Raw genomic sequence first — 18,932 nt, 5'->3', positions numbered from 1 at the left:
GTGCCCTGACCCAACGAGACTGGCGATAGTTGAGGCTCTCATTATCAAGAACGAGTCTCCAGCTATCAACCTCCAAACTACAAGATTCGTCCGGACGCTGAAATTGTTTTCAGAGTAATTTTAAGCGTATATTTCAAATTGTATCCACTATACCATTGATTTGTACTACTTTAATTTCCAAAGTTAAATTTCAAGTGTTGCAAAACCTTCAGCTGCTAGATAATGAAAATTGTATTTTTCGAAACGTCGCAATCCTTTAAAATATCATTCGGTAATCTGCTTTATGATCTCCCGGCGCCAACTAGAAATTTTATTCCATTCGTTGAAAAAACGAATAAGAAGATTGTTAATGAAAAGTATGCTCTGGTCTCCAATAATACTTGCACATATATATTATTTTTTTTTTTTGTAGGGGAAAGAATTCTGCCCACTGAAATCAGTGAATGAGATTTGTTGCGTTGACAGCTATCTATGTTCATATATTAAATGAACCCAATTGTTCCGATTATATGACCCGATAAAATTTTTTGAAATATTGGTAAAAAAATAAATGTTATAATAATTTTCGCATTCATCAATATAAATTGAGCAAATATTACTTGGCGTACATGTCTAGTATTAATGGTACGCTGTAACTGTGCAAAAACTTTCAACGGCAGTCAGTAATGAATTTTTTTAGAACATTTCCTTTAGCGCGTTTAGGGGGCACACATACAGACTACTCATCAATACCCGAACATGAATCAATTTGTGTACTGAGCTGCGTAAAATTATTTACATAGAAATCGAAATCAATACTCGACTTTTATTTTCAACAATTAAACACAATTTTTCATTTGATAAGGTAAAAAACGGTGGGTTACATTCGGGCTCCGACAAGATCTTTTATGTGCATATAAGCTGTGAACTATGCGAGCGCCTTCTCGTGTCGAGTCACCGTTTAGTCCCAAGACTAGGCGCCAAAGAGAAGCAATGTGATCGAATTTTTACCACTGAATTTGTCTTTTTCTGAGGGGAGTTACGGTGTTTAATCTTTTATAGTCTTGGACCAAATGTCTGTTATTGGAAGAATAGCATTTGGCTGTATAGAAATATATATGAAGGCCGATAAGTAAATTTAAAATGTGAGAATTCGAGTTGCGTTTCACTTGCATATTAAAAATTTCTGAAATCGAGTTGAAACAAGTAAGCCTACTGAAACTTGTACCAAAATTTCAGAACGCAAATCAAATGCGCTCAAATTAAAAACTTTGGAACTGAAAATCTATGGCCTCGTGTACATTGAAGTCTTAAAGTTTGGTTCGATCAACGAGAAGTAAAACCTTGCAAGTTCATTCTCTCTTTTTTTTTCCAATATGGAAATAGGATTTATTCAAAACAAACCCTCTTGAAATGATAATCCACTTGGTAATTAACTCACCACGGCGAAAACATTAATTAAAAGTCAAACAGTTAGAAATTTTTAAATATCTATTCTACTAACGAGTCACTCATCAAGTTCTTAGGAAATCTCAACGAAAATTCTTAGGAAATCTCTCTTCGGAAACGAATGCCTCATCCGTTCATATCCTGTTTCAAATCTTACTGGAAACATTGGCATGTTATTCAGTTGCATCGAATTGTCATCACAATCCATTAACAAATTAAATCTGTGAGTGCGATTATTTAAACGTTTTTTATTACACCGAAGAAAAATTGAAAATAAGGTCACAGGATATTCATTCGTCTTATTAATCATAAGTCACCATGAGCTTATAGACAAAATTTCATGGAATGAACGAATTTCGAGTACAAAAAACACGATTCAAATTACCTTTAAGATCGGCTTTCTTAATTGCAAAACTCAAGCTGGCGCTCATACTGCAAATTCGAGAAAAATTACTCAGCGCTGCGCAATTTCAGTTAATTTGACATGGGAGCCGCAGATGCTTCACACCTCTATAGCACACAGCTGCCCCCGTGACATCCTAGTGACGAACTTTAGCTGACACTCTGCACACAACTCAACTTACTTTCTGGTCATCATAATTTAACAAATCTTGGCATGAGTTCTGAGAACAGGCGTTTTCTGACACTCAACACTTGCTCTCTATCAAAGATGAAAGTTCGCAAATTTTATTGAAAAACGCTACATCGCTTTCATTTCGTCTTGCACTGTGCCTGATTTTCGTCAAGTTACGTAACTCCAGAAGTGCGTGTTAAATTGAAACTAATTATAATTTCTGCTACTTACTCCCCTTTGCACATTTCGAGATCCTTCAGCAATTCGTTGGTTGAATCTCAATTCATCGACAGCTTCCAATGGTTCTGGTCACAAATCCAAATTCTTTCTCTCATTTTGTGCGGTTTTCAGATGGTAAATCTGCGACTAATAGTTTAATATTCTCAGTATCAATGTTTACAACTGGAGTTCCGATGTGTCACGGACGGGGTAAATCTTGACCGGAAATCCCAGCCTTTCTTCGTTATCGACTATCGCGTCTGCGAGAGTTAAATTATTTTGGTGAGCTAAATATTTGTCAATCAGTAAATAGTTATCAATTCACAGTCAATTTCACACTACAAAATTCGCAATCACAGTCAAATCAAAATTTCGTGTCTCCTCTCCAAACGGTCATTGAAGGAAGTAAAAAAACTATACCAGCGGTAGCGTACTCAAGCAATTTAATATTACACAAAGACATTTCAGAGGTTAAAATATCTACATAAACGAGTTTTCACATTCTTCTTAATTTACAACCCATTAAAGCTTAATATATATAGATAATTTTTGCGAGTCTAACTTCATCCATAGATCTGCTACAAGTCCAAGAAGCGTCCTAAAAATAAGAACTATTATCAGATTAATTCGTATTTACAGCTTTTACATACCCCAGCGATGGCTGTTTGGACTTCAACGAGTATTATTCAGACAATGACGATGCAGCTCTAAATCATCACAAATACCGAAACTATCGTCAATGCAACTGATACCTAAAGGCAGAGTACCTATGCAGTCACCACCAGTAGACAAGGAGTTACTCTTTCTTGTACGAATACAATACTCCTTGTCAATGCTATTCATATCTAAAGGCATAAATGATTTGTAGACAAAAATTCAACCTTTTTGTAAACGGCTAATTTAACCTCGTAAATCCAATTCGTTCCTGAAGGCTAGGGTTGCTCCGAGAGTTACCATCCGATGACAAAGAGTAAAGTGAACTCAACAACCCGAAATAAAAAGTTGGAGGGAGTAGAAAATATTTTGAGCTATTGCTTTTATTTTTGACGCTCAAAAATGTTCAGTTTGACCGTCCAATCGTAATTTGAAGCAGCAGTTAAATCAGAGTTATTTTTGACCAAAGAAGTTTTGTTCCGGCTCGCAAGAACCATGGCAGAAAAGTGCCACATTATGTCTTGTGTTAAATGTTATGCGTGTTGAATAATGGAAATTTCAACACAGTTCAAATTTTAGTCGCGCAATGTTTTAAATTGTGCAGAATTTAGATTGTTTATAATTAGCAGTGAAAATATTGAGAAGAACTTATACAAATTTGGGTAAAAATTGGCTATAAAAATTAATAAATTTTCACGGCTCGCCGGGAGTCGCAAATCCAAGCCTTGCTGCTCCAAATCTCGGGGCGTTTCACGTCTAAACGAATACGGAAATGTGGTCTGGTCACACAAACGACTAGGAGCTGCAACCTACGGGCTTGCCCCCGATCTCTGCCGCGTCTACGTCGTGGAGGTGCCTTGGCCTGCGCGTCGGCCGGATTCCCGGCATACTCGTGGGTCAGGCCAAACGGCAGAGCCCCCCCCCCCCCGCCCGGATCGCTACCGGACCTACGGGCTTACAAGGAAATTTTGAAGCGAAAATAATGGTCGAGGACAATGAACATCGAAACATATTATCCTGAAATATGGACCTGTGAGAATATTCCACAGAATGTTGATTCTAATCGGAAAACAAAAAGGAAATGAAAATGATTTTGTACCAGTTTGAGCGGCTCATTTGGTCTTGTTTCATCCAATCAAAATTACAGAAAATTACGCGTTGATGCCGAGGCTAATTCTAACCCGTCGTTTGTAACTTATAATATATAGAAGTTGTTAGATAAGGAAAATAACTGATTGACAATATAGTGAACAATGTTTCAGTAAAGCGAGACGAATGACGAAAAAAGCGAGGATATAAGAGGCAATCAAGGAACAAACCTTGACAATTTGAGACGTTAATCGCAAGATAAATTTAATCGTGAGATATTTTCATATTTCATAACAGAATAAGACGCATATATATATACAAATATTTTCAGGGTATTTGCAATCAAAACACTCTTAACATAAGAAGCTACTTCCCTTATTAACGAGAACTTTTCGAGTTCTCGTTCGAATCGTGGCCAATGCACTGAACGTTTGAATTCATGAAGCTCAGCAGAAAAAGGTTAAAATATAACTGATACTCCATTCAATTTCAAATATTATTTTTGAATTTTATCTTGGGCAATTTGAGTAAATCTAATCAAAATCTAGAAACGAGCAGATTTTTTTTAGACAACGCGATACCATGAAACCAAAACTTATGAAAGCAACTCCGGTGACGATTCATTTTCAATAAAAATACATACAATGTTAACGTCTATTCGAGAAAGCAGGTAACAGGGAACTTATTATCGTAGTAATGAACTGAGGGAAAAACTATAGTACGAACCGAAACTGAGAAAAAATTTCTGTCCACTGAACTCGGTGAATGAGATTTGTTGCGTTGAAAGCTATCTATGTTCATATATTAAATGAACCCAATTGTTCCGAATGTATGACCAGATAAAATTTTTGAAATATTGGCAAAAAAATAAACGTTATAATAATTTTTATGCGATCCTCATGTCGAGTAATTCGAACTGTTTGGGAAAAAATTTGAACCGTTAGAGAAAAAATAGAACTTTTATAGAAAAACTTAGAACTTTTAGAGAAAAAATAGAACTTATAGAGGTAAAATACTAACTGTTGCGAAAAAATCATAAGTGTTGCGAAAAAATCATAACTGTTGCGAAAAATCATAACTGTTGCGAAAAAATCATAACTGTTAGAGAAAAAATTAGAACTTTTAGAGAAAAAATAGAACTTATAGAGGTAAAATACTAACTGTTGCGAAAAAATCATAACTGTTGCGAAAAAATCATAACTGTTGCGAAAAAAATCATAACTGTTGCGAAAAAATCGTAACTGTTGCGAAAAAATCATAACTGTTAGAGGAAAAAATTATAACTTTGCAGGGATTCCTCGTCGGTCACGCGCTCTTGCGTCGCCGAATTGCTAACCTGAAACACCAATCGAAATTAAACTCATGACCAGACTTGACATGCAACAATTTGTTAACCTGAAACACCAATCGAAATTAACCTTATGAACAGACTTGACATGCAAAAATTTGTTAACCAGAAAAAACCTGATCGAAATTAAACTCGATTACGTTTACATGAACAAATATGTCATGCAGAAATTTGATGAACGGTTAACCCATCGGTGGGGGGGGGGCGGCACTCACCTGGACAACAGCCAGGGACTCTGCCATGCAGCGCTCCCTGATCTGGTCGGGTAGTAGCGTGGGAGCCGCGGCAGACGAGGCGCCGCCGCTGATCTCCTGGCAGAATTGATGCACCTGCAGGAGTTCTGAGTTAAGCTGCTCGTTGAGCTGGTCTACCTCCAGCACCAGCGTTGCGTAGCGCCGCTGAAACGCACCAGTAACTGATTCTCCCAGACATCTGGAAGGCGGCGACAGAAAATAATGTTTTGAACTCATACGTGCCAATTAATTCGATTCATTAGAAATTCCTTAACGTATTTTACAAAATCTGTGTATTTGAGAAACCGTAAATGAACACGAGAGGGATACGGGGTAACTTTTTGCTGACAAATTTTATGATTTATTTTGAGAGGCGTGAGCAATATAAGAATAGAACAGCAACCAATCACAGACTGGAGAGATTGCTGCAATAAAACCCGGAGGGATTGAGATTAGGAGTAATATATATCGTCGAGATCTATACATTTCACTAACAATTTGTATGCTTCAACCGATTATTGGAATTACATTTAACAAAAGGAATAATAAGGACGATTCTTGCTGTATGTATCGACATGTTCAAACTATATTAACAAAATCTCGATCGAAGTATTATCTAATCTATTAGCATAGCTTCATTTGATGAATGTAATTAAGTTAGATTAATAAATTACTGTATTTTTCATTCATTTTAGATTATCTAGTTTAGTACTGATATATCTTTCAACTTTTCATCTCTAAACAATTTACCTGAGCTTCTCAGCACCGCTGTTTAGTGACTTGAGCTGTCTGACTGTTTATACTTAATCTTTCATTCACTTTGCTAATGATAAATAATTAATTTATTCGGGTGTGATATATCCTCAACTCTTTCATCTCTAAACCCTTTACATGAGCTCAGCAACACGGTTAAGCTGCTTGCGTTCCCTTACTGTTGATATATCCCTAAAATTATTTCGGGATAGAAAAATCCACAATTGTTTTCACATTAGATCATTTACCTGAGTTTCTCAGCGCCGCTGTTGAGCTGCTCGAGCTGCCTTACTTACTGATAGATCCCTAAAATAATTTCGGGATAGAAAAATCCTGTTATCTTATTAGATCATTGACCTGAGCTTCTCAGCGCCGCTGTTGAGCTGCTCGAGCTGCCTTACTTACTGATAGATCCCTGAAATAATTTCGGGATCGAAAAATCCTGTTTTCACATTAGATCATTGACCTGAGCTTCTCAGCGCCGCTGTTGAGCTGCTCGAGCTGCTTGACTTTCTCAGCTTTGCTCTCTAGCAGCTTCCAGAGCCTGACGATGTGCATGAGCTGAGCCACGGGATATTGTCCGATGCGGTCGCTCAGCGTCAGTGGGGCGGGCTGCGTGCGCGGCGACTGCGCCAGCACTGGGTCGTGGCACATGAAGGGGGCGCTGTATAGGGAGCTATACATCAGCAAACAGGGGTAAAGGGCGTGGGGTGTATGAACATACAGAGGTGCATATACAGGACGTGGCATATATGTGCATAGAGACAAAGGTTTATATACATGAATAGTTTCAGTTAGGTTGCAATAACGTTGTCCCGGCCATCTCCACAGAGCGTAGAGAGTGAAGCAGAGGGTATTAAATGAAGGTAATGCTTAATAATTATAATAAAGATACTGTATTATATCGTATTGTATTTTCTCTGTATGATCCTACATACATATTTCTATATGAAAAAAATAGGAAACAGCACACGAATTAGAACTTTATATACTAACGAAAAGTTCACAGGCAACAAGAAAAAACTACCCACAATAGAAAGAGTTCCCGCATTTTCATTTGCCATAAATACGTCGCTATTTGTAAGCGTTCACATACTCAGCCCCAGCACCCCAGCCTGGGGGGCTGTCCAAGCCGCAGAGGGAGGACGCTTTGTTTGGGGTGTCCATAGAGACACCTCGGGGGAGCAGCGGCCGGGGGGGCGTCACCAGCCCCAAGGGGGGACGAGGACGGAACTTTTGTTGGAAGCTCGCCAGCGGCATCATTTCGGGAGGATCGCATGACTGGGAAATAAATACAAAAAGCAATTAAAGCGACATCATTTATCTCACAAGCACCTCTCACATCTCACAAGCACCTCTCACATCTCACAAGCACCTCTCACATCTCACAAGCACCTCTCACATCTCACTCACAAGAACTTCATAGTCTGGGATGGAGTGCGTGCCGATGCCATGTCTAGTGAAGCTTATCCTGTAGGTGTTGTTGGACGTGTCCACGGCGTCTATGTGGCCGATGTAGAGGCCGTTCTCAGGCTTCCGAATGCGGGCTGTCACCTTGACAAATCATAAAAATTTATAAATTGTTCAATATAAAATCATAGATTGTATGAAAGCAGTTATGAACAAAGACAAGACTGAAATTTGCGCGCTATCACGTGAAAAATTGTAACAATATGATCAATTGTTCTTACATACCTATCCTACTTTCAATGAAATTCGAGGATAAAAAAGATATAATTTACATTTTACTAATGAGTACCGTAATTTATACAATGGAAATAAGTGCTGGAAAATAAGGTTCTCTAGGTTCCCCTTTGAATAGCTGTTAGAAAATAGGTTGCCAATTAAAATACTTTAGAGGAACCTTATTTCTAACAGTTATTTCCAGGGGAACCGTAGAATTAATCCTAAACTATAAACGATACAATTTTATTCAAAGTTATACCATAAAGTGATATGTCAATAAAAAGAGAAGTCCTCGAATATTAATTAAATGTTTTTAAATGCTATCAATTTGCATCTTCATAATTAGCATAGAGTAACCACTTTCCTCAAGCAAACTCATTACCAGACCTTTAGACAAGTAATAAACAAAACTATTTACGTATCTGTAGACAAAGGTTAACAAATGCATGAGCATTAACTTCGTGCTTATACGGCACAACTACTATACAAAAAGAGCATAGTAGGTCTGATGGCTGCACACGGCGAGGGTCTGGACGTAATATATCAGGATGTAGCTTCAAATATATATTGAAAATCAATTATCTTGGTGCCACTGAAGTGGAATGAAACGAGTAAAAAAGAGCAAAGGAGAGAGGATATATTGAGAATCAATTACCTTGGTGCCACTGAAGTGGAGTAAGACGAGATGCAAAAGAGCGGAGGAGAGAAAATATTTTGAGAATCAATTACCTTGGTGCCGATGACCAGCTGACATGGTATGTGTAGGGGCAGAGTGAAAGGCAGGTCACGTAACTCATAGTAGGTCTGATGGCTGCACACGGCGAGGGTCTGGAGGTAATACCGTATGTCTGGATATAGCTTCAAAAGTATATTGTGAATCAATTATCTTGGTGCCACTGACGTGGAGTGAAAAGAGTATAAAAGAGCGTAGGAGAGAAAATATATTGAGAATCAATTACTTTGGTGCCAGTGACGTGGAGTGAAAAGAGTATAAAAGAGCCGAGGAGAGAAAATATATAGAGAATCACTTACCTTGGTGCCACTGACGTGGAGTGAGAAGAGATGTAAAAAAGAGAGGAGGAGAGAAAATACATCGAGTATCAATTACCTTGGTGCCGATGACCAGCTGACATGGTATGTGTAGGGGCAGAGTGAAAGGCAGGTCACGTAACTGAGTCACGTCAGAAATTTTCCTTTGCTGCAGCAGGCGCAGCACTTGCCGCCGCTTGGCGAGCAATGAGAGCTCTTCGTTGAAAAACGCCTTGAAATAAGATGAAAAAAACATTAATTGCATGTTTGATTTGCAACATGATAATGTTAGCAAAATAATTAGAGCCGTTATGGTCATTTGTGTTCAAACGCCATTAGTGCATCACAATAGCCTTCTGAACCAAGACACCTTGGTTCGGATTTATCTTGGAAAAGAGAAGAAGAGATTTATCTGGTTAACCAATTATTGATTTAATAACTTGAAAAAATATTTGTTACACAGTAATAAAGTAAATAAATAATTTTTAGAAAACTCAAGAGAGAATTCATTCAAATAGTAACATAACACGAACAACATTTCAGGAAAACTTGGAGATGAAAAGCCATATGCTCATAATGAACCACAGCTCAACAGAGAAGTTACCTCGGAAAAAATTATGGGCAAAAATTTTCTTTATGAACTAAAGTCCCACCTGGGAGCACCTCCTTGGCTTGCCCATGATCCTCCTGATGAGGCTCCACTGACGACGGGAAAGGCATCGGGTGCTGAGCTGAGGGAAGGCTTCTCGCAACACCTGCTCGAAGTCATTGCGGCCCAGGAACAGCGGCCTGTGGGCATCCGCACTCACTTATTACCCATATCCACTAATTACCACATTACCCGAGTATCTCAGTGAACCGACTCACTGAATAACCTTGATACTGATTCTCAAAACACAAATACTACTACAGTCTGCCTACACTTGATAACCAGTGTATCAAGTCTCATCGTCAAAAAATTATTAAAAAATAATCAAGTGCAAATCCATTCCAAGAAAGATCACTCACTGGTCAATGTTGGCGTAGAACCACTCAGAGTAGATCACTCACTGGTCAATGTTGGTGAAGAACTACTCATAGTAGATCACTCACTGGTCAATGTTGGCGTAGAACCACTCACAGTAGATCACTCACTGGTCAATGTTGGCATAGAACCACTCATAGTAGATCACTCACTGATCAATGTTGGCGTAGAACCACTCATAGGAGATCACTCACTGGTCAATGTTGGCGTAGAACCACTCATAGTAGATCCACTTGTGCGCCTGAGGCAACTTAAGGAAATTTCTGAGGCGAAGTCTGTTATCGTGCACAGCGCCGCTGCGGTCGGCGGGGTATGGCGCAGACATGGCAGCTGTTGCTGTGGAGACTGTTGGGGGACTGTTGCTGTTACTGCTGCTGCTGATGTGGCTGCTGCTACTGCTGGCGCTGCTGCTGCTCAAACGATGACTGCTGCACTCCTGCAATGAAAACGACAATGCCATGTTATATTGCCTCCTCCTTCCAACATCCTATGGAAAACCAGCATAATATGAGGCATTTATAAAGAAGGGATTCAGGTATTAGGTACAAAAAGAGCATTATCGAGATAATTGATTCCCATGTCTTTTCCCTGGACTTAGCTGGTTGAAGCAATAGAGAGTTGTAGTATCAAGTTCAAAACTTGGTTATTATGAGCATTCACGTCATGACTGCAAGTAGCCTTCTTGAGCACATGATAGCCTTGATGAAATGCTGGTGACAGCGGTAAGAGGAGGATTTAATAACTTGTGCCGATGTTAATAACTTTTACATCCTGCTTTTTTAAATCCCAGGTGGGACTTTAATCGGACCCCCGCTGAATCAGTATCAAGGTTATTCAGTGAGTCGGTTCACTGAGATACTCAGGTAATGTGGTAATTAGTGGATATGGGTAATAAGTGAGTGCGGATGCCCACAGGCCGCTGCATTTCATCAAGGCTATCACCAGCATTTGGATTTATCACCGAGGAGTTTGCTACATCGCTTATGTGCACGGATTTTAGTACATAAAAAATTTAGGAAGATTACCAAAATTGAACATAGAAACGAATCTGTGTCCCTAAACTACCTGAAATTATTCATACAAATGAGTGCAATAACTAACTAGTTTGAGTGGCGTTAGACTCAAGGGCTCAGGTTCTTCATCTTCTTCTTCATCATCTAGGTCTTCATCAGAGCTCTGAACTCCGTGGGACGTGGCGACAGCTGAGGATGAGGCTTCAGAAGGACCTGCTTTAACCTTTCCTTTGCTCACTCTACTGCTGCTGCGTGTAGCTTTCATGGTGGCTGGCCTCGCGTCTCGTGAATGTACAGCTGAGAAAAATACATTTACTGAAATAATTTAGAGTAAAAATAAAACCCATTTAACAAGATTTCATCTTTGTTCTCCAAATAGACTGGCATTGAAAGACTGAAAAGGAATGTAGCTCAGTTTGGGTTAGGTTTCAAGTAAAAATTCAATGGAGATTCTTTTCCTACAACTGCACTCTACTCCTTGTTGGGCAATCATATTGAGTGGGCAGTGTGTGCCTTGTTCTTGACTTCACCAATCTATTCCTCTTTGGCTATTCTCATAAAATGTTCAGGCACTAAATCAAGCAACCAGGTATTAGGTATTCCAAAAAAAATAATAATAGAGATTCATTACATTTAGGTATCTTTTATCTCATTACCTTTAACATGGATCCGATCCATAGCCTCTTTTCGAGGGGATGAGTGAGCAGGGGATGATGGGAAAGGCACTGCATGTGTATGTGAGGGGCTGCTGGTCTCTGCCTTCTTGGGAGTGATGCTATCCGGCCGAAAACTTTTGCGAGGAGTTCCACGGGAAGTCTTCGGGCTGGTCACCAGCATTTCATCAAAGTACATTGGGTTCTTCTTTCGGACTCGAGCAGGCTGGGGAAAAAGTATACATTTTTAATGGAAACAAGTCAAGAAGAGGCAGTCCTCCTGCCTTAAATTCAATCAGCTCTAAAATTAGAATCAATTGGACACCTCTGATAATCTTGATGTTATTTGTCAATAAAATGCATTCTCTGGTCTTCAATCAAACTTTTAGGAAAAAACAACATCTGATGAAGTATAGGTACTAATAAACTTTCTGCACATATGTACAATGATCACAGTACTGGTAATAATTACAAGCAGGTTACAAAAAATATAGAATTCATCCCAATTAACACCAAATGCCTATTTTACATTCCTTGTGTTAGAGAAAAATATTCAAAAAATAGAGAAAAATATTCAAATCTAGCTATTTCTGCTTCATTATATTCTCAAGGCATCTAGGTATAAAAAAAGTAAAAATGTATAAAGAGCACACCACAACACATCCTGGGAGGAGAAATAATAAGATAATGAAATTATGTATTTTAACACAGTCATTCTGTATGTTGAATACTCTATGATTAAACTAGAATCAAAGCAAGCCAAGTATCAAAACAATTATCAAATCTGTATTTCAAAAACATTTGTAACATCCATGTACTCGGTGAGGAAAAGTTTACTAACCATGCCACGCTTGTTGAGTGGTATGGGCACATGGCTGGGAGGAGGTCTCGGTGGCAGCTGCCCAACACGGAGTAGTCCAAGGGCTTGCAGTGGAGATACATCATCAGAGTCCATATCATGAAGTTCTTTTACTGTACCCCTAATGAAACAGGGAAGAAACAAAATAAGAATGTTTTGCAAATTCTAACACTAGAAATATTTAGGCAAATTATGTCAAATATTTTCTACACTTCTGCCTAATCCAAAATCATGCAAGACAATATAAATTTATAGCTATGGTGAAGTTTATCAATTTCATTGCATTTGCAATGATAAAACACAATGATTATTTTGATTAACATTTACTACTAAAATATTATAATTTTCTATACAATTTAATATGATTGGAATTTTTTCTATAGAAAGTTATATAAGCAAGACCCTAGCTTCTCACAGTACATCATTTTTGAGCTAGATAAAGTCCCACAAAATCATGCATTAAGTATTAACAGGTGAAATCATTAATTATGAATTCATAGTGCATCTATAGCAGTGGCACTGGCAGTCTGGCACACAGGCACCAGACTTTTAATTTTTATTATTTTTTCATTTCTTAAGCTGTTTTGAAATTTTATTTACTATATATAAATATATTATACTATACATTTTAAGGCCCTTCTCAGTCTAAGACACTAATCATAATGTCTTTCATAAAAAATACCTAAGAAAAATGGGACATTTCTGCCTGGATTTTTTGTAAATTGCCTATAAAAAAAATCTTTGTTACCTGCATTTCTAGAAAATCAGGGTAATATTTTAGTTGAACTAATTTGATCTATTTCATTAATTTTCATATAACAATATTTTAATTTCCCAACCTAGATGAATTTTACCTTTTACAGAATGATATTTTCATTAATTGATGCAAATTTATTGATTTGATTACTATCCTTGCAGATACATATGAACATTTTTTTNATCTGTATACGGAGCTAAAAATTATGGTTGGCAAAGATATAAAGTATTGACTAGAAGGAATGAATGAATTGAATTTTTGAAAATGAATGAAAAAATGTTTGAAAATTTTCGAAAAAATGAATTGAATTATTTTTCCAATAGCACTGTTTAGCACGATCACATATTTTGATCGTGCAAATGTTGCACGGTCAAGTAGTGGAGCCATCACAAGTAGAAGAACTCCACTTACGACATCTCCAAGCAGGCGTACAGTTACATAGTGGCAAACCACAGCTTTTTTAGAATCAGTTCATTTTTAATTTCCTAATTTACCCAAGATTTAAACCAATTTCTTAAGTATGATGATGCTAGCATAGTGGCAAACCAGAGCTTTTTTGGAATCAGTTCATTTTCAATTTTCCCAAAACTCAAGATTTAAACCAATTTCTTAAGTATGATAATGGTGGTATCCATGATACTTTACTGGTCTACTTATAGGACTCAAAAATGAACTTGAGGGAGAGTCTAAAAAACTCTCTGCTTTGTCACTATGGATGCTAGTATCCAGGATACTTTACTAGTCTACTTATAGGACTCAAAAATGAACTTGAGGGAGAGTCTAAAAAACTCTCTGCTTTGCCACTATGCTTTACTTGTCTACTTATAGGACTCAAAAATGAACTTGAGGGAGAGTCTAAAAAACTCTCTGCTTTGCCACTATGTACAGTTACGTTACGTATCTTCCCGCGCTAATGTTTTGATAATACCACCTCTAGAGTTACGTCATCAAGTTAGCACTTACGCCTCTCTAAGTCGATTTTGCGTACTTACGAAGTTTTGATAATACGGCCCCGGCCGGCCTCCTTCAAGGCTCCTTGCTGATTCTGACCAGAAACTGGCAAACAGAGCTGGAATCGAACCCGCGCCTCTCTGCTCCACTCATGGTACTCTGAACTGTAACCACTGGGCCCCGGCCACCCTGCCCACCACTGCCAGGCTGCCCACTCCAGTTAAAACTTCAACATAATAATGGCTGCTTATTGGATTTGGATAAAATCAAAGTAATTGGGTCATCTGTAACTGTACGAGATATATTGGAACTTACGCTAGTTACGCGAACAAAAGACGAACAAGAAGTTTGTGAACTTCAGTCCACCAATTGCTGGAATTTTTATCTTGATTACCGCCCAACTCAGCCCAAGGCCAGTCTCCAAAGTACTAAATTCGATCTTCCCAGCTCGGACAAGAAAATAACTGATTGTCCGCACTGGCGGTTAGGAAACACATTAGACAATTAATAACATTTTTCTGTATGTTTGCATTTTTTATTATTTCAGATAATGATAATAACAAATTTGAATTTTGATAATTCTTTTATGATTATAATTGTGCAATCTTATCTACGATCGGTACTTTTTCTACGCCACACACACTGTTTGCATGGTTCCATCAAGTTTAGTCTCAGCCTCTACCTTGTCAATTGTGTTAAAATACCATCGAACATTACCACCTCTGATTCAGTCCTCCTAAACTCCCGCCGCCTTTTCCTTTCCAAGGAAAACAATTTCATCATTCCAACAGTTAGGAATTAACATTGTGCAGTGACTAGACCTCACCATAAGCACCTATCTGAGTAGTAATCAGAATTAAAATATCGATGTAGAGCTTTTCGAGATTAAACCCTCGATGCTAGATTGCCCCTTCAAGAAGACTGGACAGGAGGAGTCGTTTTCGTTTAGTAGGGCCGAGATAATGAAGAGTCGAAGTCCTCAACAGTACATCCTTATAGGGCGTTTCGAGGAGCTTCAATTATAACAAAACGATTTGTGCAAACAACTTGATGTTATTTCCACAATTGATGAAGTTGTGACAAATATGAAACTAACCGCGACGCTTCCGATGATTAGGAACCTGCTGTAGTTAAGATAAAATTCGGAGCTTGCAGGGATTAGTAATGAAATTGATGCGGTGAGTTTCATGCCAACATGGTCACACTATCCTCAAATTGCCATAATTCGATGGATACAACCTAATTTACATAATTAATGAGGATAATTTTAACCCACTATTTTGACCGCACTAATTTGAGGTTACAAAGCAACGACAACTTTAAATGCAGCAGTACTGAGTATGAAGTATGAAGTACTGTGTATGAAGTACTGCAGTATGAAGATTCTACAGGCCAGAATCCATATAAGCCTGGAGTCGAGCAAGTTTCAACACTGCTGTGGGGGCGAATATCGGAAGATGCATTGAAAAATTCACGACGTCACCGTGTCGTATTTTTTTGAACATGTTAGTTGGTGGCGTATACATAAGCTTGTCCATGCTGCCAACATCACTCGTCACGACATGCAACGATTATTACGTGCTGCAAGGTTCTGAACTTCTGATGTTACCTAACTCAGCTTCTTCAAAACTTTCTTTTAACAAAATTTGTGAGACTGTTATGACTACTTGTGATTTGAGCAAGATTAGCAGTTCATGAATTCACTTGGTTTATTAGATGTCGCCTTGCCAAACAGACAGTGGCTGCACGCAACTTGAGGACGTTGGCATAGTTTCTCCTTTCGAGTAATTTCCAACTCTTGGCTAATGCAGCACGGTCAATTGATTAATGAATTGCGCATCTATCCGGCTAATCCTATAGGGAGCAGCAACAATTTTGTATATTGATACTTGTTGGTCAGATAATTAATTTAAAATCTAACCATGTGTATGGATGAATGTGATCTCCATTATCTCACTGAAGTTAGGTAACCTCATAGCCTGTAAAATTGGTGCTCGAAGCCGCTATCGCCAGGGTGAGCTGTGCTTCAAATCGCGTTATAAATTGAGCACCAATTTTGTGTGAAATATTGTTCGAATATCAACTAGTATAAGTATTCAGAGAGAACACAATTTTTTATAATTTAACTATATTTTGTATCCGGGGGCACAGTACTGCGTTCAATGCTTTGTCTGACTTCTCAAAATAGCAAATTCTCAGCTAGCCGACCCAGATCCCGCCGATGAGGAAAAATACCAGTAATTACTGCCCTTATAATTACATTACCACGGACAGAGGTGCATGAAGAAGCTCCGTTTGCCGTCTTCTTCTTCTATCTGCTTTCTGAGGACTTGGTTCTTCACCACTCGCCTCACGTCCGGACAGGCAGCAAGGTTTGGGCCGCACAAACCTGAGGGCAAAAGCCTCGGTAAGTTAGCAAAACTGAGATAACATTTTTTATAGAAGTGTCGGCGCTGAAGAAGTAGGCCCATGGCCTGTTGCCGATTCTTGAACTTTTCGTGACTTGTTCATAGATCTAAACTCGTGTCATTTGACCGGATCTTTTCATGACTGGCGATAGTTTGAAGTAGCTACTAGACTTCCACCGGGTTCGATAAGGAGCTAGGCATTTCAAATCTGAACATATATTTTTCCATAGCTTTNGTAATTTGCTAGGCATTTTAAGACTGAACATATGCTCCTGCATAGCTTCGTCTAGTCTGTTTTTGAAGATGTTCATACTCGGAGCGTCAACGATGCTATCAGGGAGGCTGTTCCACATGTCGGTGTCTCGAAGCGAGAAGAAATGTTGTCGCATGGATGTGTTCCAACGCTGTTTTTTTAGTTTATACCCGTAGCCCCTGGTGTTGGTTCGTGTTTCAAATTCTAGTAATCCTTCTGGGGCCTTGTATAAGTCATGAGTATACTTCAATGAGGTCCCCACGCATTAGGACCTACGGTGGTATTGAGCTCGCTAAAATTTTATCCATTTCGCCTTCATTCGCGAGTTATACCGCGATACCGGCCGAAACTTTCCTTCTGCACACATAGGCCTCTATTTAGTTCGAACGGTATCCCTACTACCGTTTAGGTAATTTAATTAACTAACGGCAATTTCTAGTGCTTGATGTAAGATGAATGAGATGTAGTCCATATATTTGCAAGATATGTTGTAATAGGTTTAGCTGTATGATATATATTATTGAGGTTTCTGTTGTCGAAATGTTTTCATCTTGGCTTTGTTACCTGCATCGTATTATTCGCATATGTGTCGATTTAGCTATGTAACTGATTATATTTGCTTATACATGCATACATATGACGTAAATATTATGTCATTATATTTATAGATGCAAAAGTCACTAATGCACTAATATTAAAAAAAAAAAAATCATTGAAGCCTAGCATAAAAGTTTGGATCACTGAAATTATTGTGAAGAATTTTGTGTCTCTTTTGTAATGCAAGTATATTGTTGCCATGTGTGTGAACTGAACGCTCGTAAACAAATCAACTGTGATAATGAAATAATAGAGACCATTCATTTCCTTACTTTTATCTATCGAAGAAATAAGTTGCTATTAATCTGGGCTCCTGAATTATAAATTCTCCTTGACGGATAATGAACCAGGTTTTTTTTTAATTATTCCTGAAAAGTTTGTATGTGTTTCACCGACCACCGTTCACTCACGAAGTCATTTAATTTTTGTTCATGCTAAACAGATATGCTAATCATAGTGGCAAAGCAGAGAGTTTTTTAGACTCTTCCTCAAGTTCATTTTTGAGTCCTAAATGTAGACAGAGTAAAGTATCCTGGATACCTGCATTATTATACATAAGAAATTGGTTCAAATTGTGAGTAAATGAGGAAATAAAAAAATGAACTGATTCTAAAAAATCTGTGGTTTGTCACTATGATATTGCTAATGAACATAATTTTACTCCGAAGAACTGTAAAACTTTTACTTGAAATTCTTCTGTCTGTTTCCTTAATAATTCTGTAGAATTTTACCCAAGCTGGTCTCTCCACTGAAAATTTCTTTCTTGTTAATTACGAAGACTTGACTTCATCAGTAGCCTTACTAGGTAGCCTAACCAAATTAGCTACAAATTTAAATTGGTGCAACCGTGCCAGTCTAGAGTCTAGCTCTGACACGTAGTGCGGTGTTTTGAGAGTCACATAAAGCAAACAGAACTTGAGTAACGCATACGGTTATTTTTTTATAGTTTTTCATTTCTCGATGCGTCCTTAATGTGACGGAATATACCGCGTTTACCCTAATATCCTGGCTCTAAATCCATGGTCAGGAAGATGTGCCAGGTGCGCGGGAATTTATATTGTCATTTTAACAACCTGCGCGGTGCGCCGTACTATGCCGGTAAAAAAATGCGCCGTGCACCGTACTTTTAGAAAGCTAAAATAGTTTAAATATGGATGCGCGGCAACGCAAATAACGTAATCAAACTGACCATACACACAAACATGTATCTGCATTGTGTTGTGGTTGGATATGAGTTAACTAGATTGCTAACGCGTCAACTCGGGACTCAGGTTCTAAGAGTCAGCACTGCACAGTGCACAGTAATGAATATTCATTCATAGATCACAATTCAATTGGACATGAATTACAGAACTAAAGATGGCAACATGGCTTTAGATATGCCATTGCCCATTGTCATAGCGG

The 18,932-nt window shown here is 38.3% G+C and overlaps 1 protein-coding gene and 1 long non-coding RNA gene across 2 annotated transcripts; both read right to left on the bottom strand.

The window, feature by feature from the left end:
- Positions 1–2,640: 2,640 nt before the first annotated feature.
- On the bottom strand, positions 2,641–4,921 carry LOC125177871. The gene is made up of 2 exons (XR_007156694.1): positions 3,823–4,921; positions 2,641–3,684 (listed from the first exon to the last, which is right to left on the bottom strand). It is a non-coding gene; the product is annotated as an uncharacterized LOC125177871 (long non-coding RNA).
- Positions 4,922–5,250: 329 nt separating this feature from the next.
- On the bottom strand, positions 5,251–14,393 carry LOC108665234 (protein lin-9 homolog; the record flags this gene model as incomplete). Its single annotated transcript, XM_047880405.1, is given in 12 exon segments — positions 5,251–5,300; positions 5,528–5,744; positions 6,765–6,962; positions 7,395–7,579; positions 7,712–7,852; positions 9,093–9,245; positions 9,667–9,802; positions 10,232–10,473; positions 11,139–11,347; positions 11,707–11,929; positions 12,545–12,683; positions 14,312–14,393. Coding segments are annotated over 11 exon segments (1,868 nt in total), but the record flags the coding sequence as incomplete, so codon positions are not given.
- Between the last annotated feature and the right edge of the window lie 4,539 nt (positions 14,394–18,932).

This window comes from Hyalella azteca, unplaced genomic scaffold (genome assembly GCF_000764305.2).
Source record: "Hyalella azteca isolate HAZT.00-mixed unplaced genomic scaffold, Hazt_2.0.2 contig5384, whole genome shotgun sequence".
NCBI lineage: Eukaryota > Metazoa > Arthropoda > Malacostraca > Amphipoda > Hyalellidae > Hyalella > Hyalella azteca.
This window is presented reverse-complemented; position numbering and strand designations above follow the sequence as displayed.